The 19,486-nt window shown below is 43.5% G+C and overlaps 1 protein-coding gene across 7 annotated transcripts in view; it reads right to left on the bottom strand.

Moving 5' to 3' along the window:
• Positions 1-19,486, bottom strand: part of CAST (calpastatin) — a 133,015-nt gene that overhangs the window by 84,134 nt on the left and 29,395 nt on the right. For all 7 annotated transcript variants that reach the window (XM_068979384.1, XM_068979385.1, XM_068979386.1 and 4 more), the window contains exon 3: positions 7,508-7,579. In XM_068979384.1, the coding sequence (XP_068835485.1) occupies positions 7,508-7,579 (72 nt within the window). The remainder of the gene's footprint in view (positions 1-7,507; positions 7,580-19,486) is intronic.

Raw genomic sequence — 19,486 nt, 5'->3', positions numbered from 1 at the left:
AAAGGCTCTAGACAGGGAGCTGGGGGTGTGAGTGGAGGAGGTAGTGGCAGTGGGTAGTTAAGGACCAGAAATTCAGGCCTCACTAGTGACAGCTGAGCAGTGACTCACTCCGTGTCCAGCCAAGGCAGAGGTGACGGCCAGCAGGCATTCAGAAGAGTGTTCATCTGGGCAGGCTGGTACCCACATCCACCCAGCAATCAAAGCATGCGGGGTCCCACTGACTTCTCCTGCAAGATGTTCCCCACAGCCACCTTATCTATTATCATTTTTCATTTACTTCTGTTAAATAAAGTGAAAGAAAAGCCCTTCCAACACTAATATTCTATAATTCCCCGAGGAGAAGACCCCGTCCTCATAATTCTTCTAGATGAAAATGTAGCTTAAATTCCTTTTTGGCTCATGGTCACTATGTTCTCTGCTTTTTTGTTTCTTAACCTCAGCTTATCAGTGACATTTCAAACAACCAACATGACTTACTTGGGCAGCTTCTCAAGAGGGATGAGCCCTGAGTCCCACAGCTCCAGGGTTAAGCAGCATATCTCTCAGTGAGGGTGAGTATATTTGAGCTCTTCAAGGGTACAGATTACTAATTACATGGTTATGAAATAAAACTTCCAAAGATGCTGATCCTGCAGGACAGGTAGAAAGGGACTCTTTTGCTTGGAGATGAAGAAGGACGGTATTGCTCCCAGATAAGCTATGTCTATTCTAGTCCCTATTCTAGTCCTTTCTTCCAGCGTGGCCCCCACATCACCTGCATCTAAAAAACTGGAGGGTATTTATCAAATAAAGAAAATCCTGGGCCTTACCCCCTTATGAGGAATCAGGTTTTTGTGGCTTGGAACCTGAGAATCTGCATTTTAACCAGATTATCTCTGTTAGATAATCTCATTCCCTGATCAGTTTAGGTAATCTAAGATACAAGTAATCTAAATTACCCACATTCAGCACAATTCAGCATCTCTGCAGCTCAAAATGCAGTTGCCAAACGACCAGCAGCAACTGGGAGCTTGTTGGAAAAGCAGAAAGAATCTCAGTCTCACCACAGACTTCCTGAGTCAGAATCTGCATTTTAATAAAAAACCTCACTGACTGAATATGCACATTAAAATGATACTTCTCCATCCATGGGATTTTCTAGGCAAGAGTACTGGAGTGGGTTGCCATTTCCTTCTCCAGGGAGTCTTCCCAACCCAGGGAGTGAACCCGGGTCTCCTGCATTGGAGGCAGATGCTTTACCCTCTGAGCCACCAGGGAAGTCCTAGAATGATACTGCTCTGAATCTTGTTTCCCAAACCTCGGTTATTTGTGTATGTGTGTTATCGTCCTTCAATCATGTTCAGCTCATTGCAACCCCACGAATTGTAGCCCACCAGGTTCCTCTATCCATGGGGTTCTCCAAGCAAGAACACTGGAGTGGGCTGCCATTCCCTTCTTCAAGGGATTTTCCCAACCTAGGGATTGAACCTGGGTCTCCTGAATTGCAGGCAGATTCTTTACCATCTAAACCACTATTTTTTTTAAATCTGGCATAACTATATTTACTTAATATTTTAAAAACAGATTTACGTTTTAACCATATCTAGCTTTGGCTTCCCTGGTGGCTCAGCCGGTAAAGAATTTACCTGCAGTGCAGGAGACCCAGGTTTGATCCCTCCATTGGGAAGATCCCCTGGAGAAGGAAAAGGCAACCCATTCTACTGTTCCTGCCTGGAAAATCCCATGGATGGAGGAGGCTGGTAGGTTACAGTCCGTGGGGTCGCAGAGTCAGACACGACTGAGCGACTTCACTTAGCCTTGTTCTAAGCAAAACTACCCAAGAGATCACAAGCTGGAATCAAGACTGCCGGGAGAAATATCAATAACCTCAGATATGCAGATGACACCACCCTTATGACAGAAAGTGAAGAGGAACCAAAAAGCCTCTTGATAAAAGTGAAAGAGGAGAGAGAAAAAGTTGGCTTAAAACTCAACATTCAGAAAATGAACATCATAGCATCTGGTCCCATCTCTTCCTGGGAAATAGATCGGGAAACAGTGGAAACAGTGTTAGACTTTATTTTGGGGGTCTCCAAAATCACTGCAGATGGTGATTGCAGCCATGAAATTGAAAGACACTTACTCCTTGGAAGGAAAGTTATGACCAACCTAGATAGCATATTGAAAAGCAGAGACATTACTTTGCTAACAAAGGTCCATCTTGCCAAGGCTATGGTTTTCCCAGTAGTCATGTATGGATGTGAGAGTTGGACTATAAAAAAGCTGAGTGCTGAAGCATTGATGCTTTTGAACTGTGGTGTTGGAGAAGACTCTTAAGAGTCCCTTGGACTGCAAGAAGATCCAACCAGTCCATCCTAAGAGAGATCAGTCCTGGGTGTTCATTGGAAGGACTGATGCTAAAGCTGAAACTCCAGTACTTTGGCCACCTCATGCAAAGAGTTGACTCATTGGAGAAGACTCTGATGCTGGGAGGGATTGTGGGCAGGAGGAGAAGGGGACGACAGAGGATGAGATGGCTGGATGGCATCACTGACTCGATGGACATGAGTTTGGGTGAACTCCGGGAGATGGTGATGGACAGGGAGGCCTGGCGTGCTGCGATTTATGGGGTCACAAAGTCGCACACGACTGAGCGACTGAACTGAACTGAACTGAACTGATCCAAGAGATCATGAGTTTGGAAGTTCTACTTTACTTTTTCTAGCACACTGAAACACATGCAGAACTATTGAAATAAAAAAGCTTGCTTACTTAACAACATACAGAATCATCTCACCTACCACATGTGGTCCAAAGGTTCTGCGGGTGAGGCTGACACTGAACGCTGGGATGCCTGAGCGTTCAGTGTCAGCTGAACATGAGTGTCCTGAGCAACCCACAGGATGCTCAGTTTATTCCCTGCCCCCTGCCCCTTATTCACATTATGCATGAGGAAAGTAGGGCTGTGCTGCCAAGGTTAACAGGTATTTATGGCAGAATCAGGACCAAAAGCACAGAAGGAATTCTCTGGTGGGTGCTTATTCCTACAGATCTTCTCCCCTCCAACTGGGAGCAAAGCTGTATGTGCCCTCTTCTGTTTAAAGGGTGTAATGTTGCTACATAACCTGTTGTTTGTTGTTGTTTAGTCACTCAGTCATGTCTGACTCTTTTGTGACCCCATGGACAGTGGCCCAGCCAACCAGCTCCTCTGTCCATGGGATTTTTCCTGGCAAGAATACTGGAGTGGTAACCAGCGATTTTCCCTCCAGTTCAATTAGGCAGTTCTCCTGTTTTCCTTTCCATAGTAAATAGCTGGCAGCTGGCAATACATCTGAAAATCCTCATTATTGAAAGTCACTCAGTCGTATCTGACTCTTTACGTGGAATTCTCCAGGCCAGAATACTGGAGTGGTTAGCCTGTCCCTTCTCCAGGGGACTTTCCCAACCCAGGGATCAAACCCAGGTTTCCTGCATTGCAGGCAGATTCTTTACCAGCTGAGCCACCAGGGAAGCTCAGTCAATACAGCGTGAGCCTTCCCAGCCCCAGATTCCTCTGCAGCAGGGTTAAGGCACGTGACCCGCACTGGCCAATCAGCTGTGCCTCACACGAGGGAGCCTGGCAATGAGCCCAGTGGAGGCGCCACCCTCTGGTAGGTCTGAGTTAGAAGGCCTTCCAGCCTTCAAGGTTGTCAGTGTCCAAGTTCCCAGCATCCAGGCCTAAACGTGATAGGTGCTGAGCTGCAGTGGCAGCGAGGAGGAGCTGCCACAGGGAGGCAGGGCGTTGTTCCAGGCTGTGAAATAGATTCTTTCTGCTGGACCCTTTTGGATTTCTCTAGGAACTACCTGCTAGCCCTTACGAATCCCTATAGCGTGAAGTTATCAGAGTGGATTCCAATGGGAACTGATAACTTTACCCAGCATATCTTCTGCCACAGTCTTCTGCAGAGACGTTCTTAATGTAAGTTCAACCTTGCTTTCCTCACCAGAGTTAGTTGGTGGTTACAATAGAAGTTGCCTGAGACTTTCGGTAAAATACAACTGCATGACTGATTATGGATCCCAGCTATTTATTCAGTAAGAGTCTAATTTGTATAGCCTCATTAGACCTCATTATTAATTTATAAAAATTAAATTTTAAGCACTAAACACCTTAAAATAATGATTTTGAGTTAGAAATATTTATGCCACTTAACACAAGCTGGAATCAAGATTGCCAGAAGAAATATCAATAACCTCAGATATGAAGATGACACCACCCTTATGGCAGAAAGCGAAGAGGAACTTAAAAGCCTCTTGATGAAAGTGAAAGAGGAGAGTGAAAAAGTTGGCTTAAAGCTCAACATTCAGAAAACGAAGATCATGGCATCCAGTCCCATCACTTCATGGCAAATAGATGGGGAAACAATGGAAACAGTGTCAGACTTTATTTTTTTGGGCTCCAAAATCACTGCAGATGGTGACTGCAGCCATGAAATTAAAAGACGCTTACTCCTTGGAAGAAAAGTTATGACCAACCTAGATAGCATATTCAAAAGCAGAAACATTACTTTACTGACTAAGGTCCATCTAGTCAAGGCTATGGTTTTTCCAGTAGTCATGTATGGATGTGAGAGTTGGACTGTGAAGATGGCTGAGCACTGAAGAATTGATGCTTTTGAACTGTGGTGTTGGAGAGTCCCTTGGACTACAAGGAGATCCAACCAGTCCATTCTGAAGGAGATCAACCCTGGGATTTCTTTGGAAGGAATGATGCTAAAGCTGAAACTCCAGTACTTTGGCCATCTCATGCGAAGAGTTGACTCATTGGAAAAGACTTTGATGCTGGGAGGGATTGGGGGCAGGAGAAGAAGGGGACGACCAAGGATGAGATGGCTGGATGGCATCACTGACTCAATGGATGTGAGTCTGAGTGAACTCCGGGAGATGGTGATGGACAGGGAGGCCTGGCGTGCTGCGATTCATGGGGTCGCAAAGAGTCGGACACGACTGAGCGACTGAACTGAACTGAACTGATGCCACTTAAGTGTTTTGGATCCTCCAAACCCAGGACTGTATGGCAGAAATGATATTATTTGTACACATAATTACTGATTCTGTAAGAATTCTCATAAAGCATTTCTGCAATACATGGTAACCAGTCTCTAATATACAGCTATATACAGCTTACATAAGCTTAAATACTAAATTTTTAATACAGACTGTTTTTCTTAATAATTATAAAATTGTCACTTACTTTAACTTTTGAGTTGAATGTGTCCAGAATCAAGAAAACCAGAACTAATTCTCACTACCAATTATATCTACTATTGTCATGTTATGTGTTGGGAGAATATCATTTGCCTGTGTGTTGTGATACTTTATTATGTAATAAAAGGCTTCAAGGGGTCACAAACGCTATTAAATGATGCATGGGAGTGGTCATTTTTAAGTGATGATGATACTGAGGACTTTCAATCTGGTATCAAAAGGCAAAGTTAAAAAACTAAGAAAGTGTATACATATATATATATATATATATATATATAATGTATATGTATGCACATATATAAGTATATATTTCTAATACTCTGTAAGAGTTAAAGATATAAAAAGGAAGGAATGAAGAATTAAATCCTGGAAAAACCAATATTCAGGAAATTGGTGAAGGAACTCCAGTCAGGAAACCACAGTGATAAAGAACAACAGAAGAGTGGGATTGGAGAAGCCAAGGAGAGAATTACAAGTTTGCCAGTAAATACTAAATCAGTCACTGTGTGGCTAAATGTCTCTACCTCCCAGCTAAGCTCCCTCCCACAGCTTCCTGAGGCAGGGGCAAGGTTTGAGGAGAACTGCCAAATTCTTTACAAGAATTCTACCTAGAAATGAGTGGATGATACTCCTGGGTAGAAAAAAGATGTAAAAGAGACTGGTTCTTACCACTAAATTCGGGGCGGGGGGCAGTGGCGGGGAGGTGGATCGGGAAATAAGGGAAACAAAACAAAAATACCTAAGTGTGATTTTCCACAAGTACTGACCCTCCAAGAGTTTGAATGAGTGAAATGAGTAAAGGCCCTTCCCAGGCAGGAGATCTGGAGAGTGTACTGACACTCCAAGAGTTTAGGTAACAACAACTCTGGAAACCATTTACAAACGATTCACTAAGAATCTCCTCAGACTGAGATCTGGCTAATGAAGCTTTGGCCACCTGATGCAAAGAACCGGTCTTTACACTGGAAAAGACCCTGATGCTGGGAAAGATTGAAGACGGGAGGAGAAGGGGACGACAGAGGAGATGTTTGGATGGCATCGCCAACTTGATGGACGTGGGTTTGGGTGAACTCCGGGAGTTGGTGATGGACAGGGAGGCCTGGCGTGCTGCAGTTCATGGGGTCACCAAGAGTCAGACACGATTGAGCGACTGAACTGATGAAGCTTCGAATTTTTAGAGGCATAATTTAAGTGCAAGTTAAATAAAAGTCATAATATTACAAAAGATAGGACATGTCCAGAAAATATATTTTAGTTGGAGACCTCCAAACAAGAGAGTTTGAGGACTAGCAAGGGCAATGGCAGCAGAGATACCCTGGCAGCCTCTTCTCATGTCTCAGCTGGGTTTTAGTTTGGGTACTTATAAGGGGTTTGGACAGCAGCTGAGGCTCCAGGAGGCTCTAAAATATGAACCCTTCACCAAGCAAGCAACATACATGAATGAGGAAGTCCACAGCCCTCCACAGGAGAGCTACCAGTTCCAGTGGAAAAAAAAAAAAATGCTTATTTTCAAGAGTCATATAGGCAATCCTGAAACAGGTTAAGGTCTGGATAATCCTGGACATACTGGAAGATCACCAGCCGAAGTGGAAGGAGCATAGTTACTTTATATATTGAAAACTACTAGCTCAAATTGTAGTTACAGCTTATCTTGAAAGATGAAATTTCAGTGGTTTTGATAAGCTGCAAAATTTGGTAGTGTTATACTACCAAAGAAGGCTTGGTCAGACTTTAAAAGGTCCAGGATCTTTTGTGAACTGGAAGCCTGGGTTTGAACCCTACCTCCATCTCACTGGCTTTGTGATCTTGTCAAGGTTACTTAACCTCTCTGACCCCAGGTTTCCTCGAGTATAAAGGAATAATAATTATAAGGTTGTGACGGATTACATAAGATAATTATACAGCACATTTAGCAAGAGCCTGCTATGCTTAATACTCATAAAGATATTTGAATTATTTTCAGAAGAAGTGGAAAGACTATATTTCATAGTATGTGCAAAAATCAAATATTTATAAACATTTAAAATAATGATTAATATTTTTGGACACTTTTAGATGCCAGTAAGAATAATAAACAAATGTCTTTATTAGGTCTTAAGTCATCAAGTCCTTACTAAGAAATGTCATGCCTGTTGCTTTGTACCTCCCCCACCAGCCCAGAAATGATTACTTTGTTCGATTTTCAGTGATATATTTGACAAGTTTGCTTTCCCTACAAGTCCCACCCACTAGTGATACATCTGTAAAGTAGGTGTCTTTTCATGTCCAGGAAATAACTGACCTTGGTGACCGGGGCTTTTTCACCAGCTTGACTTCTGGAGAGCTGACTGCTCCCAAGGCTTGTTGCTTTTTTCTGGAAAGAAAAAAAGAAAATATTAGCTTCAGTGGGGGAAGATACCTTAACAATGTGGTCAAGCGCAAATTTTTCTATCAATACAAATATCTTTTCAAGCAAAATTCAGACTAATATACTCAATGCTAAGCACACAAAAAGTGAAACAAGTTTTTTATTTTTTATGTCTTAGCCTGCTGCCAAGTCACTTCAGTCATGTCCAACTCTGTGCGACCCCATAGACGGCAGCCCACCAAGCTTCCCCGTCCCTGGGATTCTCCAGGCAAGAACACTGGAGTGGGTTGCCTTTTCCTACTCCAACGCATGAAAGTGAAAAGTGAAAGTGAAGTCGCTCAGTCGTGTCTGACTCCTAGCGACCCCATGGACTGCAGCCTACCAGGCTCCTCTGCCCATGGGATTCTCCAGCCAAGAGTACTGGAGTGGGTTGCCATTGCCTTCTCCTATGTTAGCCTGAAGACTATATAAATATTAAAAGGAAAGAGTGCATTGAATAAATGGCAATTGTTCAATAGTCAATGGTTTTGGAAAACTGCCAAACTCCTCACATGGGCAGGTGCCATTTTCCACCACCATGCATTCCCAGAACAGCATCACTCACTGGGACAGGGTGCGTTCTTTCTCTCTTACCCTGAGCGCTGCAGAGAAGGTGTTAGCACAGCCTGCAGAGAGTGACTCAGCAGCAAGGATCAAAGATGCAATCCTATGTCTAAGAAACTTATCTTAGGGAAATAATAGTGTAAGAGCAAAAGCCTTTTTTTCTTCATAGATATTCATCACAGTATTCTGACTTCAAAAGGCAAAAACAATATGGGTAATAATGAATGTTTATTGAGTTTGTTATTACCTATAGTATTTTTTGAAGTTAGAATATGATGATGAATAATAATAAATGTTTATTGAGTTATTGGGCTTCCCTGATAGCTCAGTTGGTAAAGAATCTGCCTGCAATGCAGGAGACCCTGGTTCAATTCCTGGGTTGGGAAGATCCGCTGGAGAAGGGATAGGCTGTCCATTCCAGTATTCTTGGGCTTCCCTTGTGCCTCAGTCAATCTAATCACACTGACTGACTGACTGAGCCACAAGGGAAGCCCGAGACTCTGCACATGGACATCACCAGATGGTCAACACCGAAATCAGATTGATTATATTCTTTGCAGCCAAAGATGGAGAAGCTCTATACAGTCAACAAAAACAAGACCAGGAGCTGACTGTGGTTCAGATCATGAACTCTTTATTACCAAATTCAGACTCAAATTGAAGAAAGTAGGGAAAACCACTAGACCACTCAGGTATGACCTAAATCAAATCCCTTATGATTATACAGTGGAAATGAGAAATAGATTTAAGGGCCTAGATCTGATAGATAGAGTGCCTGATGAACTATGGAATGAGGTTCGTGACATTGTACAGGAGACAGGGATCAAGACCATTCCCATGGAAAAGAAAGCAAAAAAGCAAAATGGCTGTCTGAGGAGGCCTTACGAATAGCTGTGAAAAGAAGAGAAGCAAAAAGCAAAGGAGAAAAGGAAAGATACAAGTATCTGAATGCAGAGTTCCAAAGAATAGCAAGAAGAGATAAGAAAGCCTTCCTCAGCGATCAGTGCAAAGAAATAGAGAAAAACAGCAGAATTTTCTTTAAGAAAATTAGAGACACCAAGGGAACATTTCATGCAAAGATGGGCTTGATAAAGGACAGAAATGGTATGGACCTAACAGAAGCAGAAGATATTAAGAAGAGGTGGCAAGAATACACAGAAGAACTATACAAAAAAGATCTTCAAGACCAAGATAATCACGATGGTGTGATCACTCACCTAGAGCCAAACATCCTGGAATGTGAAGTCAAATGGGCCTTAGAAAGCATCACTATGATCAAAGCTAGAGGAGGTGATGAAATTTCAGTTGAGCTATTTCAAATCCTGAAAGATGATGCTGTGAAAGTGCTGCACTCAATATGCCAGCAAATTTGGAAAACTCAGCAGTGGCCGCAGGACTGGAAAAGGTCAGTTTTCATTCCAATCCCAAAGAAAACCAATGCCAAAGAATGCTCAAACTACCACACAGTTGCACTCATCTCACACGCTAGTAAAGTAATGCTCAAAATTCTCCAAGCCAGGCTTCAGCAATACGTGAACCATGAACTTCCAGATGTTCAAGTTGGTTTTAGAAAAGGCAGAGGAACCAGAGATCAAATTGCCAACATCCGCTTGATCATCAAAAAAGCAAGAGAGTTCCAGAAAAACATCTATCTCTGCTTCATTGATTATGCCAAAACCTTTGACTGTGTGGATCACAATAAACTGTGGAAAATTCTGAAAGAGATGGGAATACCAGACCACCTGACCTGCCTCTTGAGAAACCTATATGCAGGTCAGGAAGCAACAGTTAGAACTGGGCATGGAACAATACACTGGTTCCAAATAGGAAAAGGAGTACGTCAACGCTGTATATTGTCACCCTGCTTATTTAACTTATATGCAGAGTACATCATGAGAAACGCTGGGCTAGAAGAAGCATAAGCTGGAATCAAGATTGCCGGGAGAAATATCAATAACCTCAGATATGCAGATGACATCACCCTTATGGCAGAAAGTGAAGAGGAACTAAAGAGCCTCTTGATGAAAGTGAAAGAGAAGAGTGAAAAAGTTGGCTTAAAGCTCAACATTCAGAAAATGAAGATCATGGCATCTGGTTCCATCACTTCATGGGAAATAGATGGGGAAACAGTGGAAACAGTGTCAGACTTTATTTTTTGGGGCTCCAAAATCACTGCAGATGGTGACTGCAGCCATGAAATTAAAAGACGCTTACTCCTTGGAAGGAAAGTTATCACCAACCTAGACAGCATATTAAAAAGCAGAGACATTACTTTGCCGACTAAGGGCCATCTAGTCCAGGCTATTGTTTTTCCTGTGGTCATGTATGGACGTGAGAGTTGGACTGTGAAGAAAGCTGAGTGCCAAAGAATTGATGCTTTTGAACTGTGGTGTTGGAGAAGACTCTTGAGAGTCCCCTGGACTCCAACCAGTCCATTCTGAAGGAGATCAGCCCTGGGATTTCTTTGGAGGGAATGATGCTAAAGCTTAAGCTCCAGTACTTTGGTCATCTCATGCAAAGAGCTGACTCATTGGAAAAGACTCTGATGCTGGGAGGGATTGGGGGCAGGAGGAGAAGGGGACGACAGAGGATGAGATAGTTGGATGGCATCACGGACTCGATGGACGTGAGTCTGAGTGAACTCTGGGAGTTGGTGATGGACAGGGAGGCTTGGTGTGCTGCAATTCATGGTGTCACAAAGAGTCGCACATGACTGAGTGACTGACCTGAACTGAACTGAACTGTGGCTCAGCTGGTAAAGAATCTGCATGCAATGTGGGAGACCTGGGTTCAGTTCCTGGGCTGGGAAGATCCCTGGAGAAGGGAAAGGCTACCCACTCCAGTATTCTGGCCTGGAGATTCCATGGACTGTATAGTCCATGGGGGTCTCAAAGAGTCAGACACAACCGAGCGACTTTCATTTCATTTTCACCGCACATTGAGTTCTTACCATGTATCAGGTAATTGTTCTATCAGAACAATTGAATTATAGATAATAATAAAATAATGCTCTAATGATACATTATAGTACTATTGTAAGTGCTCTGAGCATCATCATGTGTAACGTGTATAACATCATATAACAGGTATAACATGATATAATATGTAACATATCATGTGTAACAAGTTAGTTAATCTTAAAATTACACAATATAAAGCTGCTACTATTGTTAGCCCCATTTTATGGGTAAGGAGATGGAGGAATGGGGTGAGTATATAACTTGGCCATGGTCACAGCTCGTAAAAAGCAAGATGTCTATTTCAGACCTTATTCTCTCACCTACCTACACTGCCTCCCACATAAGAGGTCATGCTATGAACAGCTACAGGATGAAATGTCATGTGGTTGTTTAAAGATCATGTTTAGAAGAACACTGCCTTAAGTGAAAATATTGAACTTATCTTTTACATAAAGAAAAGCCACATTATAAAGTAACGTGTGTAGTATGATCTCTGAAGTTCATATGGGGTTATTTTCTGATAGTGGGGTTAAGAGTGCTTCCTTGTGCTTTTTTTTTTTTTGTATTTTCTTATATAACTACTTGGAGAAGGCAATGACACTCCACTCCAGTACTCTTGCCTGGAAAATCCCATGGATGGAGGAGCCTGGTGGGCTGCAGTCCATGGGGTTGCTAAAAGTTGGACACGACTGAGCGACTTCACTTTCACTTTTTACTTTCATGCACTGGAGAAGGAAATGGCAACCCACTCCAGTGTTCTTGCCTGGAGAATCCCAGGGACGGTGGAGCCTCATGGGCTGCTGTCTATGTGGTCGCACAGAGTTGGACATGACTGAAGCCACTTAGTAGCGGCAGTGGCTTATAACTACTGAAGTGACAAAGGATAATAAGGCGGGAAGATGAAACATACAGTTGCTTTCTCCACAAGGACTTGATATCTTGTATCTTTTACTTATGAGTTTTACTTATGTATTTCAGAGAAGCAAGCATATAAAGTTTATAATGCAACATGGCAAGATTATGATCCAGTATCTATAAAACATGAAGCATGTACTATAAGCATTGAATACATAGGAGGGGTTATCATGCAGATTAGGTAATATATAACACCGTAAAGAGTTACATTTCCACTTACACACAACTTTGGACACTTTTTGAAAAATATATAATTGAGAAGAATTTGGTTGAATTCTTTAACATTTAGAAGATATTCAGCAAAATTTATATTGTTTAACTTTGTGAAATGGTCTGCCACAATTTGAGCTGAAGTTTGAGCTGAAGCCTTGTTTCCCTTCAGGGCAAATACTGTCTCAGCAAGCGGAAAAGATGAAACTCAGCTTGCTGTCCTCAAAGTCCAATGGTTATGTGTCCACTGGTTGGCCATTCTCAGAGCCCTGCAGGGTGCCCATTGAATCAACAGGGTGGACACGTTTTAATGGGTGTCTGAGGGTCTTCAGAGGCCTCTGCAGGGGCCCTAGGCTCCAAAGTATTACCTGTAAACTAAATAGTCTCTCCCAAGCATTCAAGCACTTCCATCAACCAGAGGAAGAAAAAAATCCTAGATAAATGTGATAGAAATTAAAGAGGGCTTCCCTGGTAGCTCAGATGGTAAAGAATCTGCCTGCAATGCAGGAGACCTGGGTTTGATCCCTGGGTGGAGAAGATCCCCTGGAGAAGGGAATGGCTACCAACTCCAGTATTTTTGCCTGGAGAATACCAGGGACAGAGGAGCCAAGCAGGCTATAGTCCATGGAGCTGCAAAGGGGCGGAAACGTCTGAGCAACTAACACTTTCACTAAAAAGTTAGTACTTTGGGTGTGATATGGGAGATGGTAAAAGGAGGGGATGGCCTAAATTTTATCCATATCACAAGTCTCTTTTCTAAATATAAGCTAAACAAATAGCTTCTGATAATCATAGTGCATAACGTGGATTCTGTGTAGGGGGTTGGATATAAGAAATGAAGACAAGCATATAGCATTGGGGCTCTTCATTATTCTTTCATTTTCCATTTCAACCTCCTCATTTCCAGTGAGGAGACTGAAGCCTGGAAAAGTCCAATCACTGTCCACTGCTCCAGCTATTAACTTGTGGTCTCAGCTGTAATCAGGGAAGGTCACGTTGCAATCCTGCACTAACTGCAGCTCCAATTCTCACATAAGAATGCACATACCAGACCCAGATTTATCTGTAAATGACTTCTACTCCACCCGTTAGCTAAGATTTGCCCACAAAAATTAAAAACTTTTGGCTGAGTTATGAAACCACTAAGTTAAAAATAACTTAATACACATGCTGTTTTTTCTAATTTAACATACATAATGATTTTTATTTTACCTGTGTATAAACTTAACGTTTACTTTAAAGGGTAATTTCAAACTTATTATTAAATTCAGTATCTTTTAACTCAATGGAGGATGGATATCTCAGCTTTCCTGTGGGTATGACCTTGCTTTGTTCTTTGAGACAACTGAATTACCTAGTTTACAAAGGACCAATTTAGTTTAGCTCAAACAGGAGTAGAAGTTGTAAAAAAAATGATCTTCCATTATGTAATATTTATAGAGCTCTTAATAATGTCAGGCACTTGAAACACAGCACAAAAGCTTAGATATGCACACGTAAACCACAGCACAGACCCCTTATTCTCAGATTTGTATTGTTACGCATTGTTTTTGCTGATACATGACATGGTTCTCTCTTCAGCTGTACTTGACTTCACGCATCCCTTTACTCCGGGCTTCCCTCGTAGCTCATTCGGTAAAGAATCTGTCTGCAATGCAGAAGACCCAGGTTCTATTCCTGGGTCAGGAAGACCCCCTGGAGAAGGAAATGGCAACCCACTCCACTATTCTTGCCTGGAGAATCCCACGGACAGAGGAGCCTGGCAGGCTACAGTCCATGGGGTCCGAAGCCTTGGATACAACTTAGCGACTAAACCACCCACTACCACCATCCCTTTACTCACTGGACGTTCACTGAACCCTGGCTAGAAGCCTGGTCCTGTTCTAGGCAGTGGTGATATAATGACCAATTGAACAAAATCAGGTCTTACTCCTGTTCTGCTTACATTCCAGTCAGAGGACTCGGACTCTAAATAAGTCAATGAAAACCAAGATGGTTTCAGAGAGTGAAGAGTGTTGTAAGGATAATAAAACAGGGTCATGTAACAGAGAGTAGCTGGCTGAGGGTTCCTTCAGACAGGATAGACAAAGAAGTGATATTTGACTGAGATCTGACTATAAATAAATCAAGCATAAAGTGTGGCAAGAGGGGAAGGGAGGCACGGATAAAGGTCCTGGGCTGGGTTTAGCAAGCTGGAGGAACAGAAAGAAGTCGCTGCCGCTGAAGCAAGGTGGGCACCAGCATACATGGAACACGGTGATACAGGATGCTGAATCAAGATGCTTAGTCCGAAGGGATGTGGGTTCATGACCGACCCACAGTCAGGTGGGCTGGGATCACCAGTTTCTTCCAGCCTCGGCTGGCTTCCTGCCTTCTCTGGGTAACTACCCTCTAGTCCTTAGGAGTCTTTCTTGTCTCCATGGGAAAAGTTCTCAAAGTCCCTTGGCTTCACATCACCGTGAACTTATCTTGGGCAGTCTTCCTCACTCTCACTCCCTCTACCCCCCTCACCATGAGCATCAGTCCTGAGAAATCCCACTCTGGCCTGGACACGTATCTCACCCAGCTAGGTCTGCACATTCACAGCTCTGACAGGGCTGGGTCTACCCCTCAGAAAGAATGGAATTCATTTACTCACAGTAAGGGAAAACTCAGAACAAGCTCACTCCCATAGGATTCTGCCTTTGTCTTAACACACAGACACGCTCTGGTCTCTAAACAATTAAGCTGTTACATGAGAACACCAGTACCAGGATAATTCAAAGTTTGAGTTCAACTAATTTTTCTTCGAGGCCACTGAACACATTTTTGCTTGCCATTCAACTGCATTCCTCCTAACATTTACGAGCATGTCTCTGTTTTACTTAAGTTTTATAGAAAGGAAACGGTCAGGAACGGTCTGCTCCTCGTCTGTGGCTGAGTCACTCTTCCAGGCAGGCCAGCCTGTCATAGGGCCTCAGTCTTAAAAACAGTTGACAGAAGTGTCACCATCCATACTAGATCTGCCTCTACTGGACTCTGACTCCAGGACATCAGGTCCGGTCCATTTACAGGGAATTTGTGTGATTTTTTTTCCTGCTCAGGTGCAGACTCCTGAGAAGACATAGGCCCTGTTTCCACGGACCATGAATCCACACCTCCTGCTAGAAGCTGCCCCTCCCATCTCAAAAGAAGTTCAGAGTCTGCTGGCCAGGAGACCCATAAAACGGGCACCTCATCTTGAGCAGACAAAATGGATAAAGAACACATAGATTATATCCATCCTATCCGCTGTTGCAGGAGGACATGAAAGAAATTAACGGCATGCCTTTCTTGGATGTCTGTTGTGGTTCATAACAAAAGTTGAGTATTGAATGGGTTGGGTATTGAATGAATCGGAACTCAAGTCTCAAAGTAAGAATGCAGGTTTTCAAAGTAACAGTGAAATTCCGAGAGGCAGGCAAAGCTGCTGCGTCACTATCTTCTAAAATCTCAGGAAAGGCCCCTTAAGTGAGGCCTCATGCCAGCCTGAGACCTGATGACTCTACATAGAAAAGTGCCAAATCCTCTAGAATAATGGTCCTGCTGTTTGATACATGTTGGCAGGAAAATCCTGGCTGCAACCAAATGCCAGCTGTGAGACCTCGGTCAAGTTTATGAGCACTTCTAATGGCCGGATGGCATCACTGACTCAATGGACGTGAGTCTGAGTGAATTCCGGGAGTTGGTGATGGACAGGGAGGCCTGGTGTGCTGAGATTCATGGGGTCGCAAAGAGTCGGACACGACTGAGCGACCGAACTGAACTGAACTGAAACACTCACTTTCTCACCTGAGCAATGAAAATAAGCCTACTTGTATCTCAGAGAGAGACTGAGAGGACTGTATGAGAAGAAGTGTGGCCTGAAGTCTGTGGCTCACAGGTTAGAAATCCCTGCTCTGGGGGAGAGAGAGGCCCAAGGCCTTGAACCAGTGGCAGTGGGACAGACTCATCTACACAGGGCAACCCCTGTGCATCTAATTTTAAATCATAATGGGTCTTAGTGGCTGCTGAGAATTTTTTTTGAGCTTTGTTATTTATATAATACATGTGCTTAGTCACTCAGTCATGTCCCACCAGGCTCCTCTGTCCATGGAGATTCTCCAGGCAAGAATACTGGAGTGGGCTGCCATGCTCTCCTTCAAGGGATCTTCCCAACCCAGGGATCGAACTCAGGTCTCCCACATCATAGGCGGATTTTCTATCATCTGAGCCACCAGGGAAGCCCATTTATATAACAGAAAAATAATTGTTTTTTCATTGAAAAGAAAGTGATTTTTTTTTTTTTTTAGGACTGGTCATGATTCTATTACCTGGAAACAATTTGATCCTTTTGAGGTGTGCTTTTAAGCTTTGTTAGGTTGAACAAGAGCAGCCCTCAGAGCAGAACTAATTTTTTTCAATACAGTGAGTACTGTACCCAGCGATTCTGACTGGTGAGAACATGTCCTGTGACTGGTCTTACAGGAACTCTGGAGATGATATGAAATTATATATGCAATGCATCTTAGCCCACACTCAGAGATACTGCGATTACTCAATAACTGCTGTGCACGGTAAGTCACTTCAGTCATGTCTGACTCTCTGCGACCCCATGGACTAGCCCACCAGGCCCCTCTGGCCATGGGATTCTCCAGGCCAAGAATACTGAAGTGGGTTCCATGCCCTCCTCCAGGGGATCTTCCCAACCCAGGGACTGAACTCATGTCTCTTAAGTCTCCAGCAATGTAGGCGGGTTCTTTACCACTAGCGCCACCTGGGAAGACCAATAACTGCCAGCTGAGGGGAACCTGGGACCACTTCCGGGGTCAATGCTGAAAGGCTTCCCTGATGAGTGTGGCCTGCCAGAGCCAGAGCAGCAAGTCCTGGTGTTCGTGCATCAGTTGTCAAAGATGACGGCCCCTCTGGACCTGGCTCTCTTAGGCCTCCCAGGTGTTGACAGGGTCACATGGTGTGTGAGTGTGTGTGTGGGCGGGTGATCCAGGGTCATCAAGATCCGCAGGAATAAACATGACCTCAGTGTTTCTGGGAGTGGCAAGGCTCCTTCTGAGGTACTACAGGGTGTCAGGACAGGATATGGGATAGGCGATTTCAACAGCCTTTGTGGCACATTTCAATATTAGTAAAATACCTGCAGAACACTCAAGCTCATTGCTAAATGAACAAAGAAGCAAGTCAGTGACCAGGCATATAAATGAGAAAACTGTCACAACTCAAATCCCTTCACAGTAAAAGAAGGAACTTCGGTTTGTAAGCTGGGCCACAGCCTCCTGGCAAACACAGGTTTGTTTCCCTTTTACACTGGTGACAGTCTTATGTAAGCAAATTGAGATGAAAAAGGAAGGAGTGTTTCTGCCTTAAATAACTAAAGAAAACCCTAGACTACTATATGCTACAGCAGTTTCCAGATGCTGGATACCAGTCAGCAAGGACATGGTCCCCCAGCGAGGGAAACAAACCAGGGACGTCCTGTGATTGCCACCGTCTACTGCCTGCAGAGTTTCCAGTGGTCGGATCATGCGGTGGCTGTCTGTCTGGGCTGAGGAGATGAAGTTGGGAGTTCAGAGGTCAAGGGAAGGGCACCAGAGAGGAGAGCTGCAAAAGTTAGCTCCAGAGATGTGCATGTGAGGAGAGCCCGAATGTGGGGAAAGAAGACCCAGAAAGAAGGAGCAGAGACAGAATCAAAGGGTTTCCCGGGGGCCAGGACCAGGACGTGTTGCCAGCAGTCAGAACCACTGGGTAGGGAATGAAGAAGAAAAAGGCTCCTCCTCTAAAAGCTGCTCTGGTCCAGCCAAACAAAGGTTAAAAGCAAAGTGTCAAAGTGATCCAAGTGTCTCCAGTAACTTAACTATGTTCCAGAACCAAGCTCCGGAAAATTTAAAGTAACAGTAACAAAAAGCACTCACACAATATAAAAATCACATCTGTTTGTCATCTAATAAAAAATTACAAGGCATACCTAGAAGCAGAAAAATGCAACTTTGGGCTTTTCCATACACAGGAAAACTATAATGTGCAAGAAGCTTAGTATCTTGATTGCAGGGCTGGCTACGTGAATCTACAGGTAATAAAATGGCATAGACTATATATAAGTTTCCTAGTCTTGATATCATATTATAGTTGTAGACCATGTAACCAGTGGGGGAACGGGGTGAATGGTATGTCACATCAGCTGTATTATCTTTGCAATTTTCTGGCAGTCTATAATTATTTCAAAATAAAGAGCTTTCTAAAAGTATGTTTAGGAGAAAAATAGCAAATATCTTAATAAAACCACCCAGGGACTTCCCTAGTGATTCAGTGGTTAAGACCCTCCACTTCCATTGCAGGAGACATAGGTTCAATTCCTGGTCAGAGAACTAAGATTTCACATGGCCAAAAAAAAAAAAAAGTGAGATGAAAAATACACTGCAATTAAGAGCTGATGAGACACTGCAGAAGAAAAGATTAGTGAACGTGGAGACATGGCAATAGAAACAACCCAAAATGAAATGGAGAGTGAAGACCTAGAGGACAGACAACAGAGCATCGCTGGGCTGTGGGGCAATCCCACGCCGCTAATGCACGCACAGCCACAGCCTCCAAAGAAGACAGAGATGAGGAGACAAAACAAAATAGTTGAAGAAATAATGGTCAAACATTTCTGAACTGCATGAAAAATATAAACTCACAAGAAGCTCAGTAAATACCTATTAAGAGTGATGAGTTGGGTATGAAGGAGCAAGCTGGGTTTTAGACTCCCATCCCCCAAAGATTCAAGAGATAATGGAGTCAACCCAAAGGTGAGAGGTTTTCTTCTGCCCCAGCTAAGTCCTGGTGCCGTCCACTGCTGTGAAGGTGTCACAGAGTTCCAGTGATTCTCCTCTCCACCCCAAAGGGTGAGAGGGAGCTTGTCTACCTTTCCCCCAAAGTTACAGCCCTCCAGAGGAAGCAGACTAGGGATTCTTCAGCTTGCAACAATCTCTTAAGTAACAGATCAGATGCTACATTTGATGGGATTTGTGAGCACACAATTACCCAAAAACTTTTGCATTAAATGAACACTGTAAGCCCTCAAAGGTTTAACTTGGTAGCTGGTGTGCTTGCGTGCTCAGTTGCTAAGTCGTGTCTGACTCTTTACAACCCCATAGAATGTAGCTCGCCAGGCTCCTCTGTCATGAGATTTCCCGCGCAGGAATACTGGAGTGGGTTACCATTTCCTTCTCCA

The sequence above is a fragment of the Capricornis sumatraensis genome, chromosome 9, assembly GCF_032405125.1.
Source record: "Capricornis sumatraensis isolate serow.1 chromosome 9, serow.2, whole genome shotgun sequence".
Classification (NCBI taxonomy): domain Eukaryota; kingdom Metazoa; phylum Chordata; class Mammalia; order Artiodactyla; family Bovidae; genus Capricornis; species Capricornis sumatraensis.
Note: the sequence above shows the minus strand (reverse complement) of the source record. Positions and strands in the feature narration are given on the sequence as shown.